At 45.3% G+C, this 20,213-nt stretch overlaps 1 protein-coding gene across 1 annotated transcript; it reads left to right on the plus strand.

Moving 5' to 3' along the window:
- The first annotated feature begins 311 nt into the window (after positions 1–311).
- eny2 (ENY2 transcription and export complex 2 subunit) lies at positions 312–17,779 on the plus strand. The gene is made up of 5 exons (XM_085993725.1): positions 312–418; positions 5,239–5,315; positions 5,410–5,480; positions 7,199–7,273; positions 17,440–17,779. Exons 2-5 carry the CDS (start codon positions 5,248–5,250, stop codon positions 17,514–17,516), a joined length of 291 nt encoding a protein of 96 aa, XP_085849851.1. The 5' UTR covers positions 312–418; positions 5,239–5,247; the 3' UTR covers positions 17,517–17,779.
- Positions 17,780–20,213: the final 2,434 nt, after the last annotated feature.

Genomic DNA, 20,213 nt, shown 5'->3' on the forward strand with positions numbered 1-20,213 from the left:
TATCAATGGTTGCGATCTACTTATAAACTAATCAGCGTTCACTTACAAAATACATTCCGTGAATGTAACAGCGGCTTAATTTTTTTGTGCAAGGTTGATGATCTGTCGTAGTTCGGGTTAATGATGGGTGCGGGGGAAGATGAGATTGAGGGCACCGCCTTCGTTCCCGTTATAATATTTGCCGCTTTTTGAATCAAAATTTAACACAGTTCCTTTTCTTTCTTCTCACTTTCTCTTGCAAATTGTTTTTTTTGTTATTTTTTTATTCACTCCGGATAATAATGGGTTATAAAACGGTTGTTTGCGGGCCGGGGGGGAACTAGTCTGTGGGAGCGCGGTTGTCCGGGGAGGATGAGTGTTGGTGGGGCGCCGTCTCCTTGGATCCGGTCAGAAGCGCTCGGTTTGTTGTGAGGCCCAGGTGAGGAGGGGGAGGACTCGGGACCCGGTTCCATTCCCAGCCCCAGCAGCAGCATACCCGCAGGGCAGGCCTTGATGGGGGTGGGGGGTGGAAGAAGGAGACCCCCACCAATCTCTAAAGTGTCAGACTGCTTGTCCCTCTGATGCCCAGTTGTGGATGAGCAGAAATTTCTTCCAGTTAAATATTGGGGAAAACCGAAGCCATTGACGTATGAGGAGAGATTGGGTCGATTGGGCTTATACTCGTCGGGAGTTTAGAAGAATGAGAGGGGATCTCGTTGAAACTTATAAAATTCTAACAGGACTAGATGCAGGAAGGATGTTCCCGATGGCGGGGGAGTCCAGAACCTAGGGTCACAGTCTAAGGATAAGGGGTAAACCATTTAGGACAGAGATGAGGAGGAATCTCTTCACCCAGAGAGTGGTGAACCTGTGGAATTCTCTACCACAGAAGGCAGTAGAGGCCAATTCATTAAATATATTCAAGAAGGAGTTAGATATATTTCTTAAGGCTAAAGGGATCAAGGGATATGGGGAGAAGGCAGGGACAGGGTACTGAATTTGGATGATCAGCCATGATCTCATTGAATGGCGGAGCAGGCTCGAGGGGCAGAATGGCCTACTCCTGCTCCTATCTTCTATGTTTTCGGTCCCCACCACAAACGCTGTTCCCGAGCCACTGACTCCATCCCTCTCAACATCTGTCTGAGGCTGAACCACACTGTTCGCAACCTTGGTTCATATTTGACCCTGAAATGAGCTTCCGACCACATATCCACAGCATAACTAAGACCGCCTACTTCCACATCCGTAACATCGCCCGCCTCCACCCTTACCTCAGCTCATCCGCTGCTGAAACCCTCATCCATGCCTTTGTTACCTCTAGATTTGACTATTCCAACGCACTCCTGGCTGGCCTTCCACATTCCACTCTACATAAACTTGAGGTTATCCGAAACTCGGCTGCCCGTGTCCTAACTCGCACCAAGTCCCGTTTGCCCATCACCCCCTGTGCTCGCTGACCTACATTGGCTCCTGGTTAAGCAACGCCTGGATTTTAAAATTCTCATCCTTGTTTTCAAATCCCTCCATGGCCTCGCGCCCCCCTCCTTAACTCTGTAATCTCCTCCAGCCCCACAACCCCCTCAGATATGTGTTCCTCTAATTCTGCCCTCTTCATCCCTGATTATAATCACTCAATCATTGGTGGCAGTGCCTTCAGCTGCCTAGGCCCCAAGCTCTAGAATTCCCTCCCTAAACCTTTCTACCTCTCTTTCCTCCTTTAAGACGGTCCTTAAAACCGACCTCTGACCAAGCTCATCTGCCCTTCTGTGGCTCCGTGTCAAATTTCTGCCCTGTGAAGCGCCTTGGGATGTTTTACTACGTTAAAGGCACTATATGGGCAGCACAGTGGCATAGTGGTTAGCACTGTTGCCTCACAGCGCCAGGGACCCGGGTTCGAATCCGGCCTCGGGTGACTGTCTGTGTGGAGTTTGCACATTCTCCCCGTGTTTGCGTGGGTTTCCTCCGGGTGCTCCGGTTTCCTCCCACAGTCCAAAGATGTGCGGGTTAGGTTGATTGGCCATGATAAAAATTGGCCCTTAGTGTTAGGGGAGATTAAATACGTGGGATTACGGGGATAGGGCTTGGGTGTGATGGCTGTCGGTGTAGGGACCGGGTGCTAGGGTTTGGATGATCAGCCATGATCTCGTTGAATGGCGGAGCAGGCTCGAAGGGCCGAATGGCCTACTCCTGCTCCTATCTTCTATGTTTCTATATAAATACAAGTTGTTTGAAGTAGAGGGGGCAGGCCTGGGGAAAGAGAAAAGGGAGGGGGCAGGCCTGGGGAAAGAGAAAAGGGAGGGGGCAGGCCTGGGGAAAGAGAAAAGGGAGGGGGCAGGCCTGGGGAAAGAGGAAAGGGAGGGGGCAGGCCTGGGGAGGGGTTGTAAACAGACCGAGGGAAGAGGGGTGAACATGGCTGGGCAAAGTGTAGTGGGGGTTGGGGCGGGGCACATGCAGTGAACAGATGTGAGACAGAGGGATAAGCAGGAGTGTTAATGGGGAAAGAAGGTTATCCAGTTTGGTGATGGGTGGGAAATAAAGGGAGATGAGAGAGCAGGCCTTTTGGGGGGCGGGGTGGGGGGAGCGAGAGAGAGATGATTTCTCATTTTGGGATGAAGTCTTGGCTCAGTCGCTGAATCTACTCCCTTGACGACTGTTCATTGGTTTTGAGGGCCAGATTGCCAGAGCTAGTTAGCTGCAGGTTAGCACCCTGCCCTAGATATCGGCTGCAGAACTACTTTTGAACATTTCCCCCCAGTAACTGCCCATAAAGCACATGAAACAGTTGTCTGGTGACTTTACAATGGAAGGGAAAAATATAGGGTTGGTGTCATTGCTTCACTTTGAATTGTAGCTATAGACTCTTTACATCAGGATTCTCACTGATATGGAGCTTCTATTCTTTCTGCCTCTCTGCTGCCACTGTTAGCAGAGGGCTTAGTGCTATATAAAAGCAGCTGTCATCTCTCTTTGGCTTTTCCCTGCCTTTGTTCTGTTAATGATTGTCTTTTTTTTCCTAAGGATAGGGGCGGATGAGAGATGTCCTAGCCAGCAGTGTACTTTAGTTGAGTTATGGAAATCCTAATGTCAAGATGCAAGGCAGCGACATGGGGTGCCATTCAAACATTGAATCGCACTACAGCTAACCTAGCTGTAAAGGTTCCTCAGTGGCAGCCTCAATTGTAGTACTAACTCAGCACTGAGATGTTCAGACTTATGTAATGGAAAAATGTGATTTTTGGTAGTGGTGGAGGAACAATGAATATTAATTATAGGGCTGTCTCCTGGATGGTTTGCACAGTATATCTGTGGAAAGGATGGACTACAGTCCTTTCTAGGCTTTTGATAAAAGTGAAGCTCTGTTCAGTCAGTTCTTATTTACAAGTGAGGATGTGTTAGATCTCACGTTAATTGAAGTGTAACAACTACAGGTTATTGCAAAATATCCTCACAGCCACTAGGGGTCACTTACAGGAAACTCTTTGGTATCCGGCACCGACAGGACCAGGATGGTGCCGGTTGATTTAAAATTCCGGATGACGGAGAGGGTTATCTACCGAGGCTATTTTAAACCAACAATAATTTTTAAAAATCAAGAAATGTGCAGTATACAGTAATTGGGTACTCACCTACAGAATGGTGTGTTAAATGGATGCTGGAAGATGCTTGATTAAGTACAGTACTGCCAGTTGAGGGTAATCCATAACTCTTTAATTACTTAACAGTAAAACAAAACTTATACAGTAAACAGAAAAATGGCGGATCAGAAGAGACTCCCGGCAGCGCGGGAGAGTCAGACTCCTGTTATTGAGGTGTTCGGACTTCCGACAGCGCCAAGAAGCCGAATAGTGTCAGTTTGGAGAACTGCCCCCACTGACGGACTTGGACTCGTTTCCGGTTACTGAGGTGTTGTTTTCGGAGTGAGAATTTTGCCGGTTAATAGAGCATTCCGGATATTTCGGTGCCGTTTAAACGAGAGTTTCCTGTATATTACAACAGCATTCAATGAATTGAAAGTGCCTTGTTTAAAATCATACAGCTGCAACTTATATTGGTGTGAATTCAACTCCTTTTCATATACATACCGCAGTTGGAAGACAAGTATGTAATGTAGGGAAGATTAGAGACAGTTAATCAAGCCATTTACACTTAATTTCCAGAGTCATTTTTATTCGAGATGTATGTTGTAATTTGTATAGGGTGGAACTCGGGAGTAGGGTGTTGGAGATGTCGATTCTGAAGGTGGCAAGCGTGGATAAGATTTTCAGTGGCAGTCAGGGTGAGGTGGGGCAGAAGTTAGTAATGTTACAGAAGTGAAAGTAACCATCTTGGCGATTGATGAAATACGGGGTTTGAAACTCCGCTCAGGGTGGTACTGGGGATGGGGATTGTATAGCATCTGGTCTAGCCGAAGCAAGCAGCCAGCGAGGGGACTGGAGTCAGGGGAGGGGAAGGGAGGAGAGGGTGGGGGGCTATTGCTTTCTGTTTTGTATCAAAATACTTCAAAACTGCACAGCCACCAGTCAGTCACAGTTCCTCTCTTCTCTCTAAACTCCCCCTCTACTTGTTACTGTATCCCAAATACTACATGCCTGATGTAAAATGCTGGCGTGAAGTAATGAAAGAAGGCTAAAGGACAACGAGAGGCTAACAGTTACTTTTAGAGACCTTGAAACAGGTTGGAAATGGGGATTTTCCAAACGGAGAGTACTTTGCTGTTAACTCACAGCTTGTTTATCTCCTATCCCATGTACCAATCTGCTCATTCAAGACACTCATTTTTTATTTTGAACAAGAAACTGTGTAGTGTATGAAATCTGAATGTGCTGATAATCTCCAATGCGCTTATGAAAAATGGTTTCACATCAAAGAGGCCTGTGCTTTATCAATGTCACAGAAGTCCTTTGCCTTATGCACTTGGGGCTTCTCGCATTTATCCTCTGCCGTCCGCACCCTGAATGTGAACCAATTGTGAAATGCTTGAATGCGATAAAAGGTCAGCTGATAAGTTTGCTTAACAAGTGTTTGGGGAAATGCTGGCTGTAAAAACAAAAGGCCTCAGTTAGAAACATAGAAAAAAAGGAGTAGGCCGTTCGGCCCTTCGAGCCTGCTCTGCCATTCAATATGATATTAGCTGATCCTTAATCTGAATACCATATTCCTGCTCTCTCCCCATATCCCGTGATGCCTTTTGCGTCTATAGAAACATTCCTTACATATTCGTAAATGCTGATGTTTTTATGCTGTTTTGGTTACTAGGTTTTTGAAATGAATAAAGACGCGCAACTCCGAGCAACTATAAACCAGAAGTTGATAGAAACGGGCGAGCGAGAACGGTGAGACAGTTTCCATCTTAAATGTATTTTAGAATTTCTGGATAATTGGGGCATCAGTTAATTCTGGTCTGTCTTTCTTTCCCCCCCCCCACAGTCTGAAAGAGTTGCTCCGAGCAAAGCTCACTGAATGTGGATGGAAAGACCAGTTGAAAGCGCATTGTAAAGGTAAACTTACATTGGGGAAGAGGGCTGACCTCGCGTTGAAGAAGACCTTTCAACTGCAACTTGGACCAGATGAGCTGGAGAGCAATGTTCCATCTGGCACTGGGGGCAAAAGTGACTGCAGGCTGATTGACCAAAGGATGAGGATTGGGATTGTTCACTGGTTTCACGGCATTTTCTGGCCGAGGGGTTCTGATCGTCTGTGCATTAAAACACACACACTTCAACTTCAGTGTAATTTGGGTGCAGCCTAAATGATTGACCTTAAACCTAACTGGATATATAGGTGTATAGTTAGAGAGAGAGAGAGGCTAAAGAAGGTGAACTTTAATTGGCTGGTGAAGGATGAAAAATCTGATTAAATGTAGAATAATGAGGGAATCATAAAATAGTACAGCACAGAAGGAGGCCATTTGGCCCATCGAGTCTGCGCCAGCTCTTTCGTAGAGCAAATGGGGGAAACGGGTTCTTTCTGAAAGAAAAGGATGGGCCTGGGCCAAATCATTGGCGCTTTATCGCTGTGACTTGTGTGTTAAATTCGCCACAGGGATGAACATCGTCCTTTTTGTCAGTTGTCTGAAATATGCTTGGGCAGCTTCAACCCCTTCCCTCGTGGGTGTAGGTTCACTTCACATCACACATCTGCCCACGATTCAACTCTTAGTTTTGCAGTCTCTGAAAGGTGTTTTAAGAGCAGTTGGGGAAGGAATGGAGCACGGGACCAGGATACCTAGGATCACCAGGGCGTGTTGCTTCGACGGCTTGCCTTGTTTCTGAACTCCAGTGCACGCACTGGTGATCTTTATCCGCTGATTGGATTTTGAAGCCGCCTTCAACTGATGAGCATCGCAGGACATTGTTTTATCAACATTGAGGAAGAAATTGCTATATAATATTTAAATGCATTTTGAATTGCCTGGACTACCCGTGTTGTTTTAGTGGTGCCCTCCTCCCTGGAGGAGCACCTGGAAATATTTGCCCCAGTGGCACAGTCAAAGGTCAACCCCAATAAAGTGGAGCGACAGCTGTCAACCAGTTACATAAGCCCACATGTTCTGCTCGCCACAGTGACTGGGAAGTGGGGTCGATCTGAGTGAACGGAACTGATCAAATACAGCACAGAAGGGAGGCCATTCAGCCAATCGTGCCTGTGTTTGCTCTTTGAAAGAGCTATCCAATTAGGGGCAGCTAGTTTAAAAGTGAGTTACTCTAGAACAGTGGCAAGGCCCAGAACAGTGGCAAGGCCCAGATATGGAAGGACAATGTTCCAGCTCTCTGCTGTCCAGTGCCACTCCTGCACATTGTTCTCTGGTGAGTGTGGGCATGGGCTTTAATGGGTGAAGTTCTGGGGACAAGTTTGTTGAACCAATTGTAGGAATTCATTGGGGAATTTATTATTCACATGCGCTATTAAGTTCTGACATTTTGTAACCATTTAATGTATATAATCAATAATACTACAGTTTCTGTAATTTAAAGAAAATACAGAAAGGGATAATATTAGATGATTTTAGAAACTGGGGGGGAAAAAAAGAGTAAAAATGTAACGTTGCCGAGTGATGTGAAGCAATTGCCATTAACTCAACGTCAAATGTCAAAATTTGAAGTTTTTAACTGAATATTTAGCGACCTGGTTATAACTTAATTTTTGATGTAAATGTGTGGAGGTTGTTTTCTGTCCTGGTTTTGAAATTGCTTTCCACATCTCTCTCTCTCTCTAGATGTGATCAGGGAAAAAGGATTGGAACATGTTACAGTTGACGATTTGGTGGCAGAAATTACTCCAAAAGGGAGAGGTATGTACGTGTGTTAGTTTATGTGGAGTATACAATAGGGAGGCAATGTTCCGCCTCGGCACGTGGCCACGCATAAATCGAGGTGTCCCGCGCAGGCCGCTCACAAGCTGTTGCCGCTGGAAAATACCGCGCATGCGCGGCTGCGGAGCAAATTTAAAGGGACGCACGGGGGGGGGGGGGGGGAATTAGAGGGAACATTGCAGGAGGGTGGCAATAAACTTATCATCCTCAATTGAGCCAATCTACAGCACCAATTTCAGGTTTATGGATCTGCTTTGGGATTCACTCATTGGAGCAGTTCCTATGTGCAAGAAGAGACTTGAAGAGGCAAATCTCCATGGGAGGCAAAAATGAACATTATTTCCTGAATAAAAACAGAATGCCGGCAATACTCAGCAGGTCAGGCAGCATTTGCGGAGAGAGAAACAGAGTTGACGTTTCAGGTCGATGACCTTTTCGTCAGAACTGGAAAAAGTTCGAGATGTAACTGGTTTTAAGCAAGTACAGAGGCTGGGAAAGGGGGAGGGGAGGAAAGAACAAAAGGGAACATCTGATAGGGTGGAAGGCAGGAGAGATTACATGACAAAAGGGATGATGGTGCAAGGTGAATGGCGATGGTAATGGGACAAGTAAAGAAACAAAAGATGGGTCTAGAGGAGGTATAAATGGGAATATCAGAATCATAAGCAACAGCTGCCATCTGGAAAAAATGGGGGCAGTGGTTATGATCTGGAATTGTTGAATTCGATGATGAGTCCGGAGGGTGTCAAGTGCCTAATCGAAAGATGAGGTGCTGTTCCTCGAGCTTACGTTGAGCTTCATTGGAACAGTGTAGGAGGCTAAAGACAGAGGTAGGAGTGGGCGTGCAGTGGAGATTTAAAGTAACAGGCGACCGGAACCTCGGGGTCACGCTTGCGGACTGAACGGCGGTGTAACATAAGAAATAGGAGCATGAGTAGGCCATTCGGCCCTTCGAGACTGTTCCGCCATTCAATGAGATCATGGCTGATCTTCTGTCTCAACTCCATTCACCAGCCCTATCGCCATATCCCTTGATGCCTTTACTAGTCAGAAATCTATCGATCTCTGTCTTGAATATACCCAACGACTGAGCCTCCACAGCCCTCTGGGATAGAGAATTCCAAAGATTCACCAACCTCTGCATGAAGAAATGCCTCCTCATCTCAGTCCTAAATGGCCGACCCCTTATTCTGAGCCTGTGACCCCTGGTTCTAGACTCCCCAGCCAGGGGAAACATCCTCCCTGCATCTACCCTGTCAAGCCCTGTAAGAATTTTGCATGTTTCAAATGAGATCACCTCTCCTCCTTCTAAACTTCAGAGAATATAGGTCTAGTCTACTCAATCTCTCCTCATAGGACAATCCCCCCATCCCAGGAATCAGTCTGGTGAACCTTCGTTGCACTCCCTCTATGGCAAGTATATCCTTCCTTTGGTAAGGAGACCAAAACTGTACACAATACTCCAGGTGTGGTCTCACCAGGGCCCTATATAATTGCAGTAAGACGTCTTTATTCTTATACTCCAATCCTTTTGTAATAAAGGCCAACATACCATTTGCTTTCCTAATTGCTTGCTGTACCTGCGTGTTAACTTTCAGTAATTCGTGTACAAGGACACCCAGGTCCCTCTGAACACCAACATTTCCCAATCTCTCACCATTTAAAAAATACTCTGCTTTTCTATTTTTCCTACCAAAGTGGATAACTTCACATTTCTCCACATTATATTCCAATAGCCATGTTCTTGCCCACTCACTGAGCCTGTCTATATCCCCTTGAAGCCTCCTTGCATTCTCCTCACAACTTACATTCCCACCCAGCTTTGTATCATCAGCAAACTTGGATATATTACATTTGGTCCCCTCATCCAAATCATTGATACAGATTGTGAATAGCTGCAGCCCAAACACTGATCCTTGCAGTACGCCACTAGTTACAGCCTGCCAACCCGAAAATGGCCTGTTTATTCCTACTCTCTGTTTTTGTCCGTTAACCAATCTTCAATCCATGCTAGTATATTACCCCCAATCCCATGAGCCCTAATTTTGTTTAATAGCCTCTTGTGTGGCACCTTATCGAATGCCTTCTGAAAATCCAAATACACCACATCCACTGGTTCCCCCTTATCTATCCTGCTAGTTACAACCTCAAAAAACTCTAGCAGATTTGTCAAACATGATTTCCCTTTCATAAATCCGTGTTGACTCTGCCCAATCCTATTATTACTTTCTATGTGCCCTTTTACCACATCCTTAATAATAGATTCTAGCATTTTCCCAACTACTGATGTCAGGCTAACTGGTCTGTAGTTCCCCGTTTTCTCTCTCCCTCCTTTCTTAAATAGTGGGGTTACATTTGCTACCTTCCAACCTATGGAATTTTGGAAAATGACAACCAATGCATCCTTCTTCTACTTAGGCAGAACCGAGGATGACTTGCTTCCACATTAAAAATGAATTCTCAGGTGACTGATGAGTCCAATGCGGGACCTACAGTCTCTGTCACCGGTGGGGCAGACGGTGGTTGAAGGGGCGGCTGGGTGGGGTGCTTGGGTTGACGTGCGCTCCTTGCACTGCCTGCGCTTGGCTTCCGCTTGCTCCCAGCGAAGAGACTCGAGGTGTTCGGCGCCTTCCTGGATGCTTCTCCTCCACTTTGTGCGGTCTTGGGCCAGGGATTCCCAGGTGTCGGTGGGGATGTTACACTTTTTCAAGGAGGCTTTGAGGGTGTCCTTGAAGCGTTTCCTCTGCCCACCTGGGGCTCTCTTGCCATGCTGGAGCTCCGAGTAGAGCGCTTGTTTTGGGAGTCTCGTATTGGGCATGCGGACGATGTGGTCCATCCATCGCTATCTAGCGAGCCACTATCTTTATAGCCACCTCTTTTAAAACTCTAAGATGTAGACCATCAGGTCCAGGGGATTTATCGACTTTCAGTCACATAATTTCTCCAGTACTATTTCCTTATTAATACTAATTTCTTTCAGTTCCTCATTCTCACTAGACCCTTGGTTCTCCACTATTTCTGGAATGTTTTTGGCGTTTTCTTTCGTGAAGACAACACAAAGTATTTGTTTAACTTCTCTGCCATTTCCTTATTCCCCATTATAATTTCTCCTGTCTCAGGTTGTAAGGGACCCATGTTTACTTTCGCTAATCTTTTCCTTTTTACATACATATAGAAGCTTTTACAGTCTGTATTTATGTCTCGCTAGTTTACTCTCATTCTATTTTCTGTTTCTTTATCAATTTCTTGGTCCTCCTTTGCTGAATTCTAAAATCCTCCCAATTCTCAGGCTTGCTACTCTTTTTGGCAGCATTATAGGCCTCTTCCTTTAATCTAATAATATCTTTAATATCTCTTGTTAGCCACGGTTGGACCATTCTTCCCGTGGTGTTTTTATTCCTTAAGGGAATGTATATTCGTTGCGAATTATGAATTATTCTTTAAATGTTTTCCATTGCTTTTCTACTATCCTCCTCTTTTAATCTAGTTTCCCAACTTACCATGGCCACCTCGCCTCTCATACCTACGTAGTTTGCTTTGTTCAGGTTTAGCACCCTAGTTTCAGAGTTAACTAATCACTCTCAAACGCAACATAAAATTCTATCATATTATGATCATTGCTCCCCAGAGGCTCCTTTACTACAAGGTTATTAATTAACTCTGTCTCATTGCACAGTACTAGTTCAAATATAGCCAATTCCCTCGTAGGTTCCTCGACATACTGATCTAGACAACTATCTTGAATGCATTCCATGAATTCTTCCTCTGCACTATTACTGCAAATTTGGTTTGCCCAGTCTATATGAAAGTTAAAGTGCCCCATGATTACCGCATTACCTCTGTTACGTGCATCTCTAATTTTTTTTTTTTTATTTTATTTGTTTATGGGATCAGGGCGTCGCTGGCAATGCCAGCATTTATTGCCCATCCCTAGTTGCCCTTGAGAAGGTGGTGGTGAGCCACCTTCTTGAACTGCTGCAGTTCGTGTGGTGAAGGTACTCCCACAGTGCTGTTAGGGAGGGAGTTCCACGATTTTGACACAGCGACGAAGGATCAGTGATATACAGGTAGACTACCCTTTATCCGAACTTCCGAAAACCAAAACCCTCTAAAAACCAAAGGTTTTTTCGTTCGGCGTAAGTCGTGCGCACGACCACGACCCCCACCGCCGACCCCCCCACCCTTTCGGATAAGGGATAGTGTATCCTTTATCCGCACTTCCGAAAACCGAAATCCTCTGAAAACTGAAAGGTTTCGTTCAGCGTAAGTCGTGCGCACGACGCCGACCCCCTGCCGACCCCGACCCCCGCCCCTGACAAATTTCCCAGTCTTATAAAATACCTTCTGAAATCCGAAATTTTCCGAAAACCGAAACACGGCCGGTCCCGAGGTTTTCGGATAAAGGATAGTCTACCTGTACTTCCAAGTCAGGATGTTGTGTGACTTGGAGGAGAACTTGGAGGCGGTGGTGTTCCCATGCGCCTGCTGCCCTTGTCCTTCTAGGTGGAAGAGGTTGCGGGTTTGGGAGGTGCTGCCGAAGAAGCTTTGGCAAGTTGCTGCAGTACATCTTGTAGATGGTACACACTGCAGCCACGGTGCACCGGTGGTGGAGGGAGTGAATGTTTATTGTGGTAGATGGGGTGCCAATCAAGCCGGCTGCTTTGTCCTGGATGGTGTTGAGCTTCTTGTGTTGTTGGAGCTGCACTTATCCAGGCAAGTGGAGAGTATTCCATCACACTCCTGACTTGTGCCTTGTAGATGGAGAGTCAGGAGGTGAGACACTTGCCGCAGAACACCCAGCCTCTGACCTGCTCTTGTTGCCAGAGTATTTATGTGGCTGGTCCAGTTAAGTTTCTGGTTTTATTTCCTGATTTATCCTCTGCCCAACACTACAGCCACTGTTAGGGGACCTATAGACTATTCCCACTAGTGTTTTCTGCCCCTTGTTTCTTCGCTACACCCAAACTGATTCTACTTTTTATTTTTCCGAGCCAAGATCCTTTCTCTCTACTGTCTTTATCCCCTCCTTTATTATCAGGGCTATCTTCCCTGCCACCCGCCCCCCCCGGCCCCTTTTCCATTTTGCCTGTCTCTTCTAAAAGTCATATATCCTGGAATATTTAGTTCCCAACCTTGGTCACTCTGCAAACACGTCTGTGTAATGGCTATTAAATCAAACCCATTTATTTCTATCTTTACTATTAATTCATCTATTTTGTTGCGAATGCTTCGTGCATTCAGATATAGTACCTTTAGCTTTAACTTTATCTATTTTTTCCTGATGTCACTTTAGTCACTAATGCACTATTGCCTTTATTAATCTTTCTGTCCCTTCCTGACCCACTCTGCTTATCTTTACCCAGATCACTACTCTGCTCTACAACTTTGACATTTCTCTTACTGCTTTTGAATTTATCCTTTCCTGAATCATCCCACCCCCCCCTTATTAGTTTAAAGTCTTATCTACCACCCTAGTTATGCGATTCGCCAGTTCAAGTAGAGCCCGTCCCAACAGAACAGCTCCCTCTTTCCCCAGTACTGATGCCAGTGTCCCATGAATCGAAACCCTTTCCTCCCACACCACTCTGAGCCATGCATTTAACTCTGATCTGTTTGTCCCTATGCCAATTTGCACATGGCACAGTTAACAATCCAGAGATTCTTACCTTTTGAGGCTCTGCGTTTTTAATTTGGCCCCTAGCTGCTCAAACTCCCTCAGCAGAACCTCATTCCTAGTTCTACCTATGTCGTTGGTTCCTACGTGGACCCTGACCACTGGATCCTCCCCCTCCCACTCCAAGTTCCTCTCCAGCCGCGATTGAGATATCCTTAACCCTGGCACCGGGCAGGCAACAAAACCTTCGGAACTCCCGGTCGCGGCTGCAGAGAACAGTATCTATCCCCCTGACTATACTGTTCGTACCACAACTACATTCCCTTTCACTCCCCCCACTTGAATGGCCTCCTGCACCATGGTGCCATGGTCAGTTTGCTCATTTACTCTACAGTCCTTGCTCTCATCCATACAGGCAGCAAGTACCTCATACCTGTTGGTCCAAGACTAGGGCCAAGGCTCCTCCATCACTACATGCTGGATCCCCATATCTTCCTGACTCGCAGTCACACCCTCCTGTCCCTGACCATTGACGAACTCTAATGTACTACTTAACCTAAGGGCTGTGACTGCCTCCTGGAATAAAGCGTCCAGGTAACTCTCCACATCCCTGATGAATCGCCATGTCTGCACCTCGTACTCCAGCTCAACAACTCTGAGCCAAAGTCCCTCGAGCTGCAGATATGGTTGCTCGGGATCTCGCTGATCTCCACACCTCCCACATGCTGCAGTTACGGCACACCACCTGCCCTGCGTTAATTATTTTTTTAATCAATTATTTTAGTTTAATTACTTAATTGGTTTGTCTAGTTTTGGTTACTAATTTAATAAAGTAAAGCTATCAGTTTACAGTTTCTTAGTTTTTTTTAGTCTCTAAGCTAGCTAATACTCACCAACCTATCACCTACCCTGTGATGTCACTCCTTGATTTTTCTGTTTGAAGGCTCTTTATAGCGCCGCTGATCCCGCTCCACTCGCCGCTGCTCACGCTGTTCCTGTCGCTGGCGAGAAGCAGTCAACCAACCTGCGTTTGGTCTCCCCAATGTAGGAGACCGCATTGTACGCAGCGAATACAGTATACTAAAATTGAAAGATTTAACTGGAGGAGGATGAAAATAGGCAGGGTGAGGCCATGAAGGGATTTACAAGTAAATTGCTGTTTCACCTGGAAGGAGTGTTTGGGGACCTGGACAGTGGGAAGAGAGGAGGTCAAAGGGCAGATGTTGCATCTATTTCCTATAAAGCTAGAGAAATATTGGGTGGGGTAATAGAGCACGGTGACATAGTGGTTAGCACTGTTGCCTCACAGCGCCAGGGACCCGGGTTCAAATCCGGCCTCGGGTGACTGTCTGTGTGGAGTTTGCACATTCTCCCCGTGTTTGCGTGGGTTTCCTCCGGGTGCTCCGGTTTCCTCCCACAGTCCAAAGATGTGCGGGTTAGGTTGATTGGCCATGATAAAAAAAATTGGCCCTTAGTGTTAGGGGGGATTAAATACGTGGGGTTACGGGGATAGGGCTTGTGTGGGATGGCTGTCGGTGTAGGGACCGGGTGCTAGGGTTTGGATGATCAGCCATGATCTCGTTGAATGGCGGAGCAGGCTCGAGGGGCCGAATGGCCTACTCCTGCTCCTATCTTCTATGTTTCTATGTTTTATGCTCGCTATGTTGTCCCTCCGCTTCAAATAAAAATGCAAATATTTTCTTCAGCTTTGCAAATCCAATTTGAAATGAAGAATGATTACATCAGTAACAACAGCAACTTGCATTTATGTAGCACCTTTTTAACGTAGGAAAATAAGTCCCAAAGTGCTTCACAGAAGCCTAATCAGACAGAAGTGGATGCTGAGCCAAAGAACAAGATATTAGAAGGGGTGACCCAAAGCTCAATCAGAGATTATTTTTTGGAGGGCCTTAAAGGAGGAGAGAGAGAGGTGAAGAGGCAGAGTAGGTTCGGGCCTATGTGACTCCCGATCCACAGCATGTGGTTGACTCTTAACTGCCCTCTGAAATGGCCTAGCAAACCACTCAGTTGTATAAGGCGGCAGCACCTTACTCGAGGGCAATTAGGTATGGGCAATAAATGCTGGCCTTGCCAGCGACGCCCACATAAATAAAGTAAACTAGTGTAATCATGCATTATTTTTCTCCAACCATAAATCTAAACAACATTTTACATATTGGATATGTAAAAGTTATTTGGTGTGCCATTTTCTGTTCTGATGAAACTTGCCTATTCACTTTATTTGTCTTTTGAGTATCCTGTGCTCTTGGTCTTGGCCTTCAAGGCAAATGATGTTGCTGTATACTTATCTTGGATGCCCCAGCTCTATCTCCAAGGTGGGTGATGTTGTCCACAGCTCCCCCCTACCCTAGAGCTTTTAAACTTGTGCCTATGGTCTGATGCTAGACTGTTCAGAATCTACCATTTAGCGTATGCTTAATTTCGCTTTTTTTTTCTCAATATATCCAGCTTTAATATTTCTCTGCATTGAACTGCATCTGTCGCCTATCTGCCCACGCTGCTAACCTGCCTGTGACCTCCTACAGTCTTCCTTAGTTTGCCATGGCCCCATATCTGGTAGAAACCAGCAAAGTTCAGCATTGTTGCTCTTGTGCCCATGCCCAAACTATTTATATATAAATGGAATCAATAGGATCCCAGTAAATCCCTGGGGAATACCGCTGCTATGCTAATCCGTAAAACGTTCATTTATCCGCACTCTGCTTTCTGTCATAGCCATCCCTTTATCCGTGCAGCTACGAGCCCTTTAATATCACGTGTTTCACGGGCCATAATGTGCCAAGAGCTGATTTCCAGTTGTGCTCAACATGGTCATGCTGAAAGCTGTACTGGTGATCAGGGTTAGGTCAGAACTTTTAAGATGACAAATAATTTTAGAGTTAACTAAACTTTGTAAAGTACTGGTATAACAGTAATAAGGCAGTAGAAAGAAGGGTAAGAGGAACATATTTCTTGGGAATATGGTGAACACAAGCATATTTCCAGCAGGAGTAGGATTCGGAGACTGAAGAGATGTCGGAGGTAAGGCACATGTGGAAGCACACATCTTGCGACAGTATAAGGGTCAGTATGGAAGATTATGAACTTGATCTTGATCATAGTGATTGAACAGAACAATCGGACAGAGGAAGGTCTTCTGCAGCAATAGTCCAGATTAGAATTTGGGAAGGCAAACGATCCGCTTCCTCTTCAGAGAGCCTGCAGCTGAACCATCAGGAAAGGAGTATTCACCGAACTTTTGAGACAGTTTTGGCAAGGGACCTGAAGAAAGGACAACTGGAGGAGCAGGAAGATAGCAGTTAATGCTGCTTTACAAATAAAACAAGGTGCATTTAGCATCTCTAACAGTGGGCCTGCAAAGGTTAGAAGAGATCACGTTGCCTTTCAGTGTTACAAACTGATCACGTCCGATGCAATTGCGTTTTTAGGCGAGACAGCAAAATGTCAATCACAACTGAGCTAAGATTCAGTGCGAGATCTTGCAGGGGAGAGTAAATTATGAACCAGTCAAAAAGCAAATACTTCACTGTCCCTGAGAAACAAATGTGGGGGGGGTGGAGGAATACTCTCCCAAGTTCTTTCAATCACCGTTGATCTTCATTCAGCCAACACTCTTTTTTTATTTCTGATTCTTTCTACCCTCGACTACTCCTGTTGATTGATTTTTTTATTTTTCCTCCCCCTCACTACCACCCCAACACTCCTGTTATAATTTGCAAACATTTTGGCTATTCCCAGAAAGTGTCCGAGGGGGTGGGTGGCAGGAGAGAGCAAGCGAGAGAGAGAGACAGTATAAGGAATGTGGTATAACTCTGTCTTCAGCAACTGTATTTTGCCTCCAAACATAGGCTAACTCGGCACTGGACGGGTAAGTGTCACTGCAGTGCAAAAAAAAAAAAAATGCCCTCTTATTTGTCTAACTTTCCAGTTAGGTTTCAACAATTTGTCTGAATGGGGGGAAATATTTACAAGTGGCAGTGTGGGAGTAGAGCATGGTGTTTTTTATTATTGGATCTCCTTTTCCCTAAGTAATACTATGCACCTATATATTTGGATTAACCCTGCCTCGCTCACCAGCCTCCAACCCAACCTCAAAGCCAAGCCTCCATTCTGCTCTAGCCCTCCACTCCGCTCCGAAGAGATCCCCTGCTCTCGCTGTCCTCCATTCTGTGCCCAAGGCTGATTGCTCCCAGTTGCTGGGTAGGAAGAAACTGGTCCGACTCCACCCCTGTTGCAACTCTGGCCTTGCCGCCTGCTCCATTTACGCCCCAGATACTTCAGCCAATCGCTCCACTCCTTGGCCCAATGAAAAATGTAATCCACTGGGAATCTGAATTAGTGCATTCTTCCTGTGACAGATTTTAAATAATGTGGGCATTTGAAACATATGTACTTTTATAATGCAGACCACTCTGAGGTGGAATTTTAGCTTGTTCAGTACATTACGTTAAATTTGTGGTTTTTGTTTGAAAGATCCTGTTGAATCTCTTGATGTCTGCCTTTCTTTCAGCCCTAGTGCCAGACAGTGTGAAGAAGGAGCTTTTGCAGAGGATAAGGACTTTCCTTTCTCAGCATGCCAGTCTCTGAGTTTGGGATGACCAAATTACATTGCCATTTCTTTGCTGTTTCAGAACATGGATTAAGTCAGTCACCAGAGTGGCTCCCGTGCCCAGTGGAAGCTGCACATAGTTTTATTTTTGTGACAAACTTTTGTGACAATTTTTTGATACGTTTATTGTCTTATTTTTTACGTTCCTAAACGTGATTCACAAGCAGCTTTTATACTCGCCCCTTCTGTCTTTTCTTTGGTATGTTAAATCTTTGTTTCAATAAAATGATTTTGAAATGATTATTGTCTTGATCTTTTTTACTTTGTGAACTGATCCGGGGGGTGGGGGGGGTTTCCCCAAAAAAGAACAGAAGCATAGACTTGTACATGCAGTTATTAATGTTCCAGGCAGTTGTTGGGAGGATGGAAATGTTTACAGTTGTCAAGCTGCTACTGTCTGAAAGTGCATAGAAACATAGAAGATAGGAGCAGGAGTAGGCCATTCGGCCCCTTGAGCCTGCTCTGCCATTCAATGCGATCATGGCTGATCATCCAAATTCAGTACCCTGTCCCTGCTTTCTCCCCATATCCCTTGATCCCCTTAGCCTTAAGAAATATATCAAACTCCTTCTTGAATATATTTAATGAATTGGCCTCTACTGCCTTCTGTGGTAGAGAATTCCACAGGTTCACCACTCTGGGTGAAGAAATTCCTCCTCATTTCTGTCCTAAATGGCTTACCCCTTATCCTTAGACTCTGACCCGGTTCTGGACTCCCCCGCCATCGGGAACATCCTTCCTGCATCTAGTCTGTCTAGTCCTGTCAGAATTTTATAAGTTTACATTTCTTTAAGCCTGTGTGGAGCATGCCTTTTTGAACCATGAGTTTGTTTTGTTTTGGGAAACAGTCGCTGAGCTGCCAGTTTGGCTCCGTGACAAGCGCACTCTCCTCCTGATCGTCGTGGGTTAAAGCCCCACTCTTGGACATGAGCACATTAATGCAGTGCTGTTGTGTTGGGTGTCGTTCTTTTTTTAGATGAGACCTGTCTGCCCGCTCAAGTGGATGTAAAATATGCCATGGCTTCATTTGAAGAAGAGCCGGGGAGTGAGTTCTCCTGGTGTCCTGGACAGTATCCTTCAACTGCCATCAACCAGGTTAACTGGTCATTTATCTCATTGCTGCTTGTGGGATCTTGCTGTGTGCAAAATGGCTGCTGCGTTTCCTACATTATAACAGTGATTACACTTCAAATACCTCATTGGCTGTGAAGTGCATTGGAACACCCGGAGGTTATGAAAGGTGCTATAGAAATACAAGTTTGTTCTTATTTCTAGGTGTTGTTAACCTTTTAGCATCTGATTGTAATCCGTTGGCAGAAACTGCATGGAAATCTGGGGGAATTGGCAAACTTGATGCTCTGGGGAAACGTTCCTATTTTTTTTTTAAATTGTGAAATTTGAGAAAGTTCTCTTGGGCTTTTCTATAGTTTTTCTTAAATCCCATTCTAGGTTCAAGAGTCTTGCTGTCAGCAATACATGAACCATTCCTTCATGGGCTCGCTTGCTGTGCCACAAGATATTGCATTAGTTTTTGTTGCTGTGTAATGGATGGTATTTGAAGCCTGCTGGGCCCTGAGGATATCTCCCTGCTGATGGTTTGAAAAAATAATTCCACATGCCTTAAATAATACACTAGTCCTGTATCCTAGAGGGCTTTGCCTGGAAAAGTGTGGGCACCTCATTTTTATATATGAATAATAAATAGCCACAAAACTGGTAGAGCCTCTGTCGATAGTGTTTGTCTTGAATTCTGTACACAGCTAGAATACTGATCAGAGCCGTAGTGTACATTCATTTTTTTTCTTCAAAGCAGCTTTGGTGAAATAACCTTGATCTGTGGAACTGTACAAGAGTAAAGGAGTAATGATAAATCTGTACAAAACCTTGATTAGGCCACAGTTGAGTACTGTGTGAATTTTAGACAACGCATTGTGGAAAGGGCGTTTAAAGCCATGGAGAGTACAAGGTAGATTCATTAAGATGATAGTGATGGGAAGCTATAGTTGTGAGAAACTTGAGATATTGACCATCAAGGGGTGGTCATATGACATAGTGTGACACTTGTGTCATTTATAATTTAAACGTAGTGACATTTGACGTAATAAATCTCACTACGCACTTGGTTCGAGTATAAAGCAAGGCTTTAATCAACTTGTTTCAAAACATGGAGGTCTAGTTATCTTTCACTAGTTCCTGTTTACACAATGTCCTGGGAAAGCTGGGCCCACGCCAGAGTCATAGAGTTATACAGCACGGATAGAGGCCCTTCGGCCCATCGTGTCCATGCCGGCCATCAAGCCCTGTCTAATCTAATCCCATATTCCAGCATTTGGTCCGTAGCCTTGTATGTTATGGCATTTCAAGTGCTCATCCAAATGCTTCTTAAATGTTGTGAGGGTTCCCGCCTCCACAACCCTTTCAGGCAGTGAGTTCCAGACTCCAACCACCCCCTGGGTGAAAAAGTTCTTTCTCAAATCCCCTCTAAACCTCCCGCCCTTTACCTTGAATCTATGCCCCCTAGTTATTGACCCTTCTACTAAGGGAGAAAGCTCCTCAGTATCCATCCTATCTATGCCCCTCATAATTTTGTACACCTCAATCATGTCCCCCCTCCGCCTCCTCTGCTCCAAGGAAAACAAACCCAATCTACCCAGTCTTTCTTCATAGCTGAAGCG

This window comes from Somniosus microcephalus, chromosome 7, assembly GCF_052327205.1.
Source record: "Somniosus microcephalus isolate GS21.2 chromosome 7, FLI_Smic_1.0, whole genome shotgun sequence".
NCBI lineage: Eukaryota > Metazoa > Chordata > Chondrichthyes > Squaliformes > Somniosidae > Somniosus > Somniosus microcephalus.

Bases quoted from the DNA above. Each gene is read 5' to 3' on its own strand.
- eny2 (XM_085993725.1), top strand. From the start codon at position 5,248: ATGAATAAAGACGCGCAACTCCGAGCAACTATAAACCAGAAGTTGATA. The intron at 5,481-7,198 runs GTAAACTTACAT...CTCTCTCTCTAG, and splicing joins GTTGAAAGCGCATTGTAAAG to ATGTGATCAGGGAAAAAGGA. The intron at 7,274-17,439 runs GTATGTACGTGT...CCTTTCTTTCAG, and splicing joins AATTACTCCAAAAGGGAGAG to CCCTAGTGCCAGACAGTGTG.